Here is a 13,349-nt window from a genome sequence, read left to right as displayed (position 1 = left end):
CTTTCTTCAAATTCAACAGCACAGAGATCAACATCAATTCAACTTGGCTGTATTTATAATGAATTTTGAATTGAGCAAATACTGTTAACAAAAGATGTCAAGCACCAAAGAGAAGGTTTTCACTGGATATCTAAATAAATTAAGAAGTGGTGGAGTGTGTAGGAAGCAAGCAAAATCTTACTTGTAAGAAGCACTCTGCCCTGATGACAATGTCCAGGAAGTTGGTAAATTCTTTTCCATGTTCATAATTATTCACCTTGTACCAAATACATTCTGGAGCAAAAATATTAAACACAAGCCTCTGGTTGCACAACAATAAAAACTACACAAAACATAATCACCACAACTCTAAAGTGACAAATTAATGACAAATATAAACAAGCCATCAGTTTCATCCATCCTAGCCAACTCACACTGTAGACTGTAACATATATATGGAGGTGACAGTGAGGTGCTCCTCAAGAACTTGGTAATATAGGGGGAAAGCTTATAGTGAAAAAATAAACTGGTCAAAGTCACATATGATGAATGCGATTAGCATTATGCCACACAGTAATCCAAGAGACTATAAATGTACACATTAAAAGTTTAAGAATGTCTAAAGGTAAATTAGGGTGAGCTGGGGTTAATCTAAGGGTGGTAGAACTTTAGTGAGTAGAAATCTAACAAACTGTACCTTATCCTATCTAAAGACTCTGAGTAGGAAAGGGAGAGTTAGTCTGGAACAGACTAAGACTGACCTTAAATACTTGAAAAGTCAAGATTTGTTTATCCAGGGAAGAAACAATCTGGTGAACGCAATACTATCTTTAGAGACATCCACCCCCTTGGAGGAATGAAATGATCAGACTTTACTGTGGCCTAGATGAAAAACTCCCTCACTGCCGTTTCCTTCAGTTTCATAATTAAGAAACCTTCTAATGACTAATTTGGCTCCCATATATACTGATCGCAGAGAGGAGCTATTCTAGTTGGCAAATGGGGACATTTTGGCCACCAGAAAGAATTACTTCTATTATGAAATAAGTTGACATTCTGGCTTACACGATAGTCTCTGAGTTTGGTTCGCATTAATCTGATGATTCTAGGAGGTTAACAGCAAGTTTTTGAACATACAAAGATGAAGAGGCCTTGGACTGTGACAGTCATCAAAGTGGAGCCACCTAGTGAGTTTTCGTGGTCATCCAGCAGTGTTTCCTTAACAACTCACCTCCTTTATTAATCCCTCTTAAAGTTACAACAATGGCAGCATTCAGGCTCTGAATACATGATTATCAGAAACATAATTACAGCATTTGAAGGCTCCTCCTGTCTAGAAGTTTGGCACCCTTTTAAAAGAAACCCATTGGTAGACTGTCTCGTTCCTTCTTTATTCATCCAACACTTTTAAGTATCAACTTTTACCTTCTTGTAATGTTTGACTCAACCAATGATAGAGCCTCAGTAAGACTGACTCATCTCTGACACAGTTAATATAGTGAAGTAGCAGAGAGTTGTTCAGCACTGCGCCCATCTGAGAAGGCAGCTGCGAAGACAGAACAATCGGTCAACTCTAGGTATATGAAAAGGAGGCCAGAGCAACAAGGCAATCATCAGATAGGAAATATATAACAAAAATAAAGTCCATGAAGATCAAACGGAAAATGTAAATAAGCCCATGGTCCAGTCACATACCTCTAAGCAATGGATGTTCTGTAAGAGCTGAGGGAAGCTTTTAAGTTGTTCCAGTGGAAATGATCCATTGCTACTGAAAAAATCAGAAAGATTCATCCCTTTTTTTCCACTTTCTTTACTGTAGTTACAGGAATTTAGCACTGGTATAACTGAGTGAGAATTCCATTTCTAAAAAAGAAAGGTAAAACAATCTTTCAATGGAGTAAACAGATTACAAACTATAAATGTAAAAGCACTCGTTAAGGTGGTTCAGTGAATGGAATCTGAATGTGGTGTGCAATAGAATCCTGGGTAATTAAAATGTATCTAAATATCTATAATCTCTTCCAATATCTGAATAGTTATTGCTTGAATTTAATGAAAGAAGGCTGTGCAAGTCATGTGGGGTTTTAGATACTTACTCTTTTTACAGGACAGACATTCCCTAACATCAGCTTTAGAGGTTCTGGAGCAAGTCCCTGATTCCTTTGCCTCATAGCAAGTAGAGCTGTCTTCCACAGATTCTCTGAATTCTTAAAATAAATCTATAAATTTGAATGTAAAGTACATGAGAGGAGGTATGCATAAGTCGGAGCAACGCAAAATCTAAAACTCTTCAATAATTGAAAGTATATTAATTATGAAATATTTTGCACCCATGCAAATCCATTTAAAGTTTTTTTTCTAATCAGGAATTTATTAAACACATCAAATGGAATCAAAACAAAGTGCCAATCCCTAAAACAAAACTTCCCAGAAATAGCACCACAATACTAGATCTTAAAACAGTATGCTATAAGCATTTCAGTTCAAATCTATAAGTTAACTTACCCAAAATAACGTATTTCAATCTCAATATGACTTATCACTCCTTAATCCCTTACCTTCTTCCTCACAGGCAAAGATACAGAAATCAAAGTAGGAACGAAGAATTTGTACAGCGACAATAAAGCCTGGAGATGAGGCTGCATTCCCTGAAATAAAATAAGAGTTTTCAATTTTCAGTTCTGTGGCCAGTAAGAAAAAAGTAACAGTAAAGTAAAAAGATTAAACATATATTCAGACCCTAATTTTATTATGTGAATTTTATTATTTATTAGCTAGAGGAAGATGCTATAGAAAATCAAGGAATAAAAACCCATTTAAATCAGCTATCATAAAGCAATCCTTGCCAACCTGTAACCTTCTCTTTTATGATCTTTTTCCCTAATTTACTTCTTCGTTGTATATTCTCTGCCCTGCCTTAGGCATACCAGTCATATCTGCTAGCATGGCTTACTCCCACTGGTAGAACCCTCAGGACTCAAAGTTTATTCATTCCTGATTTAAACAGGAGGACAAAAAGAGAAGCCAAGAAGACAGAGCAAAGGAAATATTAATAACTTATCATCATAATTCCTCAAAAATTAACTAGGATATCTATCAATTGGTATGCAGAAGTCAAACAGCTTGATATAACTGAAACAAGTCTTCACATGACTTCAGTGATAGAAGTCATTACTGCTGGATACCTGTGTTTGATCTATCTAGCTATCCAGAGAAAGCATACCACTAAAATTCCATGGAAGTAACCCAATTGTTTTATTATACCACAATTCTGTTGAATCAAATACTGTACAAAATAAGGAAGGTAGAAAATGGGGCTTAGAAATACAGTATTCTTATCTTATAATAGCTTCTTGAAATTAAATTTATTACAACAAAACCAAAATGACCCAGGCTATCTATGCTGAAATATCTTCTGATCTCTGTACTCACTATCAATTAGTATCAGAGTGTTTGCTTTGAGTTAGAATGTTTTTGACAGAGCAAATATTTAGGAGTGGTAAGACCTTTAGAACTTAATTGTCTAGTTAACTAAACCTATTTTGATTGTTAAAAAGTTAACAGTCTCTTAAAAAAGAGAGAGAGAGACTTCCAGTTAAACATGGCATATTGAACACACATGTTTAATTCTGGGTCCTCCAAAAGCCCCCTCTAAAAAGTAAAGGAATGAAAAAAGGCATAAAGCAAGAGTTCAAAGAGAACCAGAGAGTAGACAATAGCAGATGCGAGGTCTCAACAAGATTTTGAAACCTGGAATGAAGATGGCAAACAGTAACCAACTTAGCAGAACAGAGAAAACGAAACCTAAGGCAGCAACAGAAAAAGCCTCAAAAGCAGCAGATTCATACTTCAGAACTCCCAGAAAGTCTCAAGAATTTGAGGGATCAGATACCTCTCAAAAGTGGAGGTGCAAGAGGGCTAAAAACAGCACAATTGGTTGAAAGCCTATGTAAAAAGCAGTTAGAACCCAAATTCCTTCACTATTGGCAAACACCAGGGTTTTACTCTGAAGATGAAGCTGGACTCAGACAGCAGGCAGAACTGCGGGAGTGTACCAGAATTTTTCCACAGCCCTTTCTACTGCTTCAGTCCAGAGCTTATAGTCCTGTGACAGTTAATTTTATGTGTTAACTTTGCTGGGCAGGGTGCCCAGATCAAGCATACAGAGTATTTCTGAGGGTGCTTTAGATGAGATTAACATGTAAATAGGTGAACTCTGAGTAAAGCAGACTGCCTGCCACAATGTGGGTAGGCCTCATTCAATCAGTTGAGGCTCACATAGAACAAAAAGACCAGTTTCCCCCAAGCAAGAGAGAATTCTTCACCAGACTGCTGACTGCCATTAGACTCAAAGTGGAACATCAGCTCACCTGGGTTTCCAGCCTGTAGGCCCACCCTGTAGATTTTGGACTTGCAAGTCTCTAAAATCATATGAGCCAATTCTTTATAAAAATCTCTTTACATACACACACACACACACACACACACACACACACACACACACACACACACACACACACTTTCTAGTGGTTCTGTTCTCTGGAGAAGCCTGACTAATACAACCCCTAGGCAGGTAACAGGAGAATTCTTCTTTGGGAAAAGTGACACAGTCATCTGGGGGATTCCCCAGTGAAACAGCAAGCTCTTACAGTGAACAAGTCCTACTCATGTACACAAGTTTCTAATCACCATTTTAGTGTTTTACTATTAAATATGGGCAAACAAGGCTTACCAGGTATTTGAGAAAAGCCTCTACCATGAAATACCAAACAAACTAAATAAATGAACTCTGAGGAAACAGAGAAAAAGCGAGTAACAGGAAAAAAAGAAAAAGAAAAATCACAGCCCGAATCACACAAGTTCATGCCTGGTAGTGGGAAAATCTCAGAAACTATCCTCACCAATCCTTAAAATGAGACCTAACTCCCCTGTACTTTTCCAAAGATTGCTCTCAACAGGGCCTGGTGCATATAAGATAAAAATATGCCTGTTCCACTTCCCACCTTTCTGTGTTCTGTGTCCTTCATGATCAGGAATTGTGGGGCATGCATGGGGACAGAAGGGATAAATGCCTCTGTAAGTATCAGAAATTCATATATCCAATACATCTCCTCACATGGGCTGATTACACACCTGTTACCATTTTACATGTGAGCATGGCTATGTCTTCTAGGTTTGATATTGTTGGATGTGAACAAATTCACACAAATCCAGCTTATCAAAGTAATTTTATGAATGTATCTTTATAAATGGGCATTGACAATGGAATAATTTAGTAATGTACTATACAGAATGTTAATAATGCTGCCATATATTTAATGTCTGGGTTTAAAATTTTTAGACAATGTACTAAGTCATTTTTTAACTTGAACATATACTTGTTTCAGTTAATACAAATCAGCAAGATCCAATATTTATAGTAAAATTTTCTTATCCCAATGTTTTTCTAATTCCAATGTTGAAATGTTTTGCTGTTAACATGGAAAAATGTACATCTTTTTCAGAATTTCTATTAATGTGAAATAAAATTATGGACAAAAACGTTATCATTAATATTCTCAGAGAGCTAAAAGAAGATACTGCGTCCAAAAAGCCAAACCATGAAGCTCTTAAACAAGAAAAATCATTGGACTGTACTAACAGGAAACCTCACATAGAGAAGCACAAATGTGCACATGTGTTTGTTTTTCATGAAATTTGAATGCCTCTACGTAGGTCATGCAGGCTTCAATAAATAGGCATAGTCACTACAACTTCCTATTGTTTTATACCCAAAGCTTCACAGACTTCTATTACCTGGCAGGTATAGTGGAAATAACAATGCAAGAGAGCTGTAAGGCCAAGAGATAATTGTTTAAGTATGCTGGAATATGCTGGAGTTTAAGTATCCAGAAAAGAATGCTTTTCTAGATCACAGCCACAGAATAAATAAACTAGTCACCTTTCTTTAATAAAGTAGTCATTTGACTACTCCCTAATACTTATTTTCTAGCCATATCAGCCCAGTTCCATAAACAGTTTCTGCTATTTGATATCTATATGTCTTTGCTCATGCTGTTCCCTCTGCCAGGAGTGCCCTTCTCTTCCTTCTTGGCCTAGTTAAATTCTATTCATCATCACCAATCTGATTCTGATTTTTATTTTGCTCCCCAGATTATGTATTGAAGATAATGACTCATTCGATTTTATATCCCCAAAGCCCAGCTCAGTATCCAGCCCATAGCACGCTGTCCAGTTTTAGGTCTTTTCAGTACTCACCATTTTGGCCTGAAGATCAAGCAGTTTTCTCACACGAAACGGTTTGACTAGAAAAGGTGAATAAAAGAAGTACTAAGTCTGTGTGGTTCAGAATAAAACGAAACCTTGTTCATGTAGCTTCTTCTCACATCAAGAAAATACTTACTCTGTTCAGTTAAACCATTAAGCAGATGCTCTTAGATAAAAGTACTAAAAAGCAATTCCCACAAAACTCTGTCATAGAACTAATGCTAATGGTTAACTTTATAAAGGCCAATACAAATGCTAATTCCACAGAGTGAATGTAATACAACTGGAACGAAAATACTCACCATTCTCTTTTTTGGTAAGTAAATATAACAAGTGGCAGACATAAGGGCACTGTCAAAATATAAAAATTAAAAAAAAAAAAGAAATGACACTACATCTTGAACAGAGCAACAATACATTTTCCTCAAATGTCAATCTTATACCGATTAAGAAAAAGGCTTCAAGACTCCACTGAACAATAGTTTTACAAAGCTTCTCTTTTTCATACTACATAATAGTGATAAAAAAACAATAGTTTCAATTGACATCCCATTATGCCATTTTTATATTTTTGGAATACAACAATGCAGACAATTTGAAAAACAGAAAAAGATTCTTCTACCTAACAAAAATTCACGTACTCTTTCCAGTAGTCCATGTTTATTAGGATACAAAATTAAAACTTTTATCCTGACTTACCACTTAAAAGCATTTTTCCCATGTTATTTGGTCTTCAAAATGATCATCTTCAATGACTGATTTTAATATTCCAGTGAGTCGATATACCGTAATTTAATCAATCATTTAGCCCCCAGTTTGGCAAACAGCACACACTCAATAAATTCGTTACTGAAATTCCTCAATGATTGGTTTCCTTATACCACTTCATTTTGAGTACCTACTTGTTGAGGTTTTATCCTAGACTAGGGGTCAGCAAACTACAGTCCACCTGTTTTTGTAAATCAAGTTTTACTGAAACACAGCCACACTCACATTTATGTGTTGGTCATGGCCGCTTTCTCACTGCAACAGCAGAGCTGAGCAGTCGTGACAGAGACTGCATGGTCCACAAAGCCTAAAACATTTACTGTCTGGCCCTTTACAGGAAAAGTTTGCTGACACCTATTCTAGAAGAAAACAGAGGAGAATATCTTCATGACCAGAAGGTGACAGTTTTTTCTTTCATAAATAAAATGACAGCCATAAAACAAAATTTAAACACCCAATAAGTTGGAACTCATGATATTAATAATATCTGTTTATCAGACAAGGAAATATTGCAGGGGTGTGTAAACAACAAACTACAGGTCAAATCCAGCTCACCACTGGTTATCGTAAATAAAATTTTATTGGAATACAGCCATTCATTTATGTATTTGTTGTCTATAGCTGTTTTTGTACTACACCAGTAGAGTGAGTACTTTTGACAGAGACAGCATGGCATTAAAGCCTAAAAATTTACTACTTGGCCCTTTAAGAAAAAATTTCTTTAGACATTAGGAAATTGAAAAGGTAAATTATTTAATAGGACTAGAGAAAGCAACAAATGCAAAGATTTTCTTTAAACAAACTTGTTATTTTGGTAGTCACAACTCTAAACTTTAAAATACAGCATTCCACATTGCCTCTCCTCTACCGAGAAATGGGTTGACAGGACCTATGTATAGCACAGGGAACTATATTAAATATCTTGTAATAACCTATAATGAAAAAGAATATGAAAAAGATTATATGTGTGTGTGTGTGTGTGTGTATAAAACTGAATCACTTTGCTGTATACCTGAAACTAAAATAAATTATAAATCATATTATACTTCAATAAAAATTAATTTTTAAAAAAGAAATGGGTTGATAAAGACTAAACATTCTTGTAAGAAGCATGAATCTAGATGTAGGATCTTTTTTGTTTTTAAGGGAAGAATACATATTATGACCAAGTCTGCCATCTTCTACAAAATACAGTAACTTTCAGTTAAAAAAACTTCAGTGCCTCACATCCCTAAGATAGGAACTATTAATAACACTATTTATCATGTTGAGTATGAAATGAGTGTCACACAATCCTTGCCCTAGGCTGCAGCATTATATCTGACATTCTCCTTTAATTACACCTAGAAAGGAAAAATTCATGTGCATCTAAGACTTTATAATTGCCTCTCTGGCAAATAGTTAACCACCACATCTCAGTTACTACAGTCAGCACCCACCAAACCTTATGAAAATGGTTTTAAAGGTTAAGCTCCCTGTTTCTTGATCTGGGTAATATTTATACAGATGTGTTCAGTTTATAAATATTAAGTGAGCTGATCACTTATAACACAGGCAATTTTCTGTACGTATACTTCAATAAATATTTTTAAAAAGAAAAAGAAGTGGTCCTCCTTCCCCTTTGCCATGCTGAGCAAGAAACTCTCTAGTCACCATCATGAAAACTACTCAAGTATATTATAATTATTTGACAAACATTTATGAAGAGTTCCTATTCATTCACTCACTCAGAAATAAGTATTTATTAAGCAGTGGATAAAACAGACAAAAAGGTCTATTCTTACGAAGTTTACAATACTAAATACTTGGGTTTTAAAAGGCTCAGCCCCTGCCTGGAAGAAACCCTAAGTATATATATCCAAAAGAAGTGTAAGCAGGGCCTTGAACAGGCACTTGCATGCCAATGTTCATTGCACCATCACTCATGTTAGCTGAAAGGCAGAAACAACCCAAGAGTTCATCAACAGATGAATGGATAAACAAAATGTGGTATATACATACAATGGAATATTATTCAGCCATAAAAATGAGATTCCGATACATGCTATAACATGGATGAACCTTGAAGGCATGCTAAGTGAAAGTAGCCAGACACAAAAGGACAAATACTGGATGATTCCACTTACACGAGGTACCTAGAATAGGCAAATTCATAGATACAGAAAGTAGATTAGAAGTTCCCAGGTGCTAGCGGGGAAGAAGGAATGGGGAGTTATTGCTTAGTGGGTAGAGAGTTTCTGTTTAGGGTAATTAAAAAGTTTTGAAAACAAATAGTAGTGATGGTTGTACAATACTGAATGCAATTAATGACAATGAATTGTATGCTGAAAATAGTTAAAATGGTAAATTTTCTGTTATGGAAAAAATATAACAGGTTAAAAAAATGAAGTACTGATACATGTACAACATGATGAATCTTAAAAACATTATGCTGAGTAAAAAAAGTCAGTCAAAAAAGACCCCATAGTGTATGATTCCATTTATGTGAAATGTCCAGAATAAGCAAATCTCTAAAGACAGAAAACAGATTAGGAGTTGCTTAGGAACCCCTAAATGGGAAAATGGGAGGTGATAGCTAAAGGGTATGAGGTTTCTGAGGTGATGAAAATGTTCTAAAATTGACTCTGCTTCATGGTTGCACAAATCTGTGAACATAATAAAAAACTGTGGATTATATACTTTAAGTGAGTACAGTATGTGAGTTCCATCTCAACAAATCTATTTATAAAACATAACCAGAGAAAAGAAATGACAGATTACAATTAGACTAATTCAATGACAATGGAAAGGAGGTGCCAGTGGAATAATATTGTCAATGTCCTGAGAGAATTTAACTGTCATCCTAGAGTTCCACACACAGCAGAACCAATTTTTAAGAACAAGGGAATAGTAAAGACATTTTCAGGGAAAGACAAAGTTTACCATCAAGATTCTACTGAAAGAATATACTGAAGGATAATACTTTTAGGCAGAGGAAAATGATCTTGATTGAAGGTCTGAGATGCAAAAACAAATGATGAGCTAAGACACTGGCAAATATGTGGGCATATCTAAATAAACATCAACTATGAAGATAAGAGTAATGTCTACTGTATGTGTATGAGGAGGAAGATGGAGAAGAATGAGCCAGAACTAAAACCAGATAATAGCATATAATCTGGGAGGGGTGCAGTCAGTATTAAAGATTTCTAAGGTCCTTGTATCATTCAAGATGAAGGTAAAGATATTGGTTACCTTTAGACTTTAAGAAAAAACCTTAAAAATTAAATCAGAAAATTTTAGTTATTAATTCATTAAAAAAAAACCCATTACATGATAAATGATATATTTTGTGAAAAATAACTATACTTTCCAAACAAAAGAAAAACAGTAAGAAGAATGACATTACTTTACATTTTACACTATATATGCATGTTAAAATAGGTACAATAACACCTAAAACAACACACACAAAATGTGTAATTTCCAACCAAGGATGGGTGAAAACCACAATCAATCCAAAATAAGAGGCATAAGAGAAGGAATCAGAAAAATGCAGGTCATTTAGAAAGTTCAAAATAAGACATCTGCATTTACTTCTACTGCATCAACAATCACTACAAAGGTAAATAAACTAATTTTCCAGGTAAAAGCAAAAAATCATCAAACAGGATTTTAAAATAAAATCTAGTCATATGCTATTTAAAACAGGCATCTAAGACATGAGGGCAAAAGAAGATTTTTTAAAAAAACCAAAAGATGCAAATATACCAAGCAATATACTGCTAGCCAAAAGAAAGCCAGAGCTAGCAATGTTAATATCAAACAAAATGACTGAAACGAAAAGCATTTCTAACAAAGGGTTTTACTCCATGATAAAGGTTTGATTCAGCAGGACAATATGAAAACTGTAATTGTGCAAACATACAGCCAAAATCGATAGAACTTTAAGGAAAAACTGACAAATCTGCCTTCATAGTGGGAGATTTTCAATGTACCTCACTCAGTAATTGATAAATGGGCAGTGACAACAACAACAAATCCATAAGGGTACAGAAAATTTCAATTCCAATAACCTTCATGCCCTCACTCTACTTCAACAACTCACTCCACTGTCACCCTGAATCTTGTCATCACATTGAAGCATCCCCTCCTGAAATCGTAAACTCCAATGCTACAACTTCCTATCATTCCAGTTTTTAATCCCAATACATGTCTAGTTATGTAGTTGGAAAAGAAAGGAGTATCTTAATAGACTTTTCAGAAAATTGTGGATACTGGTCTTTGATACTTCACCAAAACTTGATACGTGGTAGTTTCTTAAGGGTTAGCTGCAATGTGGAATCTGAAATCTTATCAATGAACTCTTTGTACTCTGTTCCATTAAAATTCATTGATGTATCTTGCACTTTGAATGACTCTTTTACTCATGCATAATTTGATAGTTATCATACTTGGCCATTTGGAAATTAGTTGTACTGAGCCTCCAAACACTGACACATTTCATTACATAGTATCTAAAAATCACATTCATTAATATTGCTACCATTCTCATCAGGAAAGACATTAAGTAGTGGGCAGCTGTCAAGTTCACAGGGGCAGATACACATTTTCACTCAAAAGCTCAAATTTTATCACTGGCAACAAATAGCATCAGTTGTTTTCTTTGAAATGAATGGCTTGCTTTGTTCATTTTCAAGAAAACATCTGCCAAATACCCAAGTCTGAATCACTGTAGTTTATGTCAGTCATTCTTTGAAGTAAAAATGGTATTCCACGAAAAAAGCAGCTAGTTTAGCTCGCAACTCAATCACACAAGTGCTTTTCCTCAGGACAACTAATGTACTTTAGTAGGCATGAAGGGATTTATTTGTACTTCCCATTTCATCAAACAGAATATTCAAGACATATCTCAAAGGTTGAAGTTTAATAAAATTGGTGAATTAATTTTTACTGCTTCACTTGGGACATTATTAACTGAAGTTCGCATTGTCATTTTTTACTGCAGTGAAGAATACAACAACCACTAGTACAGTATGGCCCCACTGCCCTGATTTGTGCAAAGGCGCCAACGGTTTTATCTACCATCAGTGCAAATGTCAACACAATGTAAATAACTGATAATATCTTGATATTGCTATAAAAATCATTTCAACCTCTCAGATCTCCTGAAAGGTTCTCAGGGAGCCTCAAGGGGTCCACAAAGCATATTTGAGAATTGCTAGTCTAGGATATCACCATATTATACCTGGATTAGCATGTTAGTCTCCTAACTAGTCTTCCTGACCCTAGCTTACATCTTAATTCATAATGTTTGGCACTACTAGATACAACTCCCAACAGTGTTGCTTTCAACATGTTCTGCCCAAAATTTTTCAGTGATTTCCCCACTGGATAAAAGTTCAAATTCCTTAGCAATCACATGTAAAGACCACGACAGTTTTTGTTCACCCAACTTTTTCAGCCTTACTACCTACCACTGCCTGACACCAACTTGCAGTTAAGTCAGTCTGATATATTTAAGGTCTCTTGAAATACAATTTATGCATTTCACAACTGTGCTTGAAATATTCCTGTCATATCAAGCATCAAATCGCAAATCCTATTCAACCTTTAAGGCCCAGTTCAATGGCCACATACTTTATGATGCTTTTTCTAATCACTCTGGTTTATAGTGCTCTCTTCCTTCCTGGAAATATCACAGCAATTATTATCCTTACATTATCATATACTGTCTTTGATAATTTAACTTATGCAGTTATTTAACTTTATGTGTTTCCCCCGACTGAATTATAAACCCCCTGGAATATGGAAACTCTCTGCTAAACTTTGAATCTTCCACATTGCCCAGTACAATGCAATGAACATAGTTAATTTTTAAAAATGAAATCAATGAATTCCCTTCTCAAAGGCAAGAGGAACTCAGTTAGATGAATGGTCCACATGGTCTATGAACTACTGATGGTCCTTGAAAGTCTTCCAGGTGGACAGTAGATTGATTTCTTAGAGTTATTAATGTTTTCAATGGGAATAATTATGCTATTTAATCAAAATCAGTCCATTGGCATCTCACGAAAAGTAATCCTCTCCTTCTCATTAATTCTGATGAGGTTTTTGCAACGTTAATCAAGAAAATGTATAATAAGTGACCCAAAGGACCCTGTTGAAGTGGTTTAAAAGGGAAAAGATGGCAATCATTGCTCTAGATCAGCCAAGAGACTTCAATGTGGACTCAAATCTATCTGTAACATTTTACTTCCTTAAAAAAAGGTATAAAGCAAATGTGGTAAAAAAATTTTTGTTAATCTGAGAGACAGGTGCAGGGGTGTTTGTTACGTTATTCTTTACACTTCTCT

At 35.2% G+C, this 13,349-nt stretch overlaps 1 protein-coding gene across 2 annotated transcripts in view; it reads right to left on the bottom strand.

The window, feature by feature from the left end:
- Positions 1-13,349, bottom strand: part of CENPI (centromere protein I) — a 35,011-nt gene that overhangs the window by 16,715 nt on the left and 4,947 nt on the right. For both annotated transcript variants that reach the window (XM_010969772.3, XM_074359028.1), the window contains 7 exons: positions 6,549-6,597; positions 6,238-6,284; positions 2,538-2,627; positions 2,076-2,198; positions 1,675-1,842; positions 1,405-1,525; positions 182-273 (listed from right to left, as the gene is read on the bottom strand). In XM_010969772.3, the coding sequence (XP_010968074.1) occupies positions 182-273; positions 1,405-1,525; positions 1,675-1,842; positions 2,076-2,198; positions 2,538-2,627; positions 6,238-6,284; positions 6,549-6,597 (690 nt within the window). The remainder of the gene's footprint in view (positions 1-181; positions 274-1,404; positions 1,526-1,674; positions 1,843-2,075; positions 2,199-2,537; positions 2,628-6,237; positions 6,285-6,548; positions 6,598-13,349) is intronic.

This window comes from Camelus bactrianus, chromosome X, assembly GCF_048773025.1.
Source record: "Camelus bactrianus isolate YW-2024 breed Bactrian camel chromosome X, ASM4877302v1, whole genome shotgun sequence".
In the NCBI taxonomy this organism is placed as follows: Eukaryota; Metazoa; Chordata; class Mammalia; order Artiodactyla; family Camelidae; genus Camelus; species Camelus bactrianus.
This window is presented reverse-complemented; position numbering and strand designations above follow the sequence as displayed.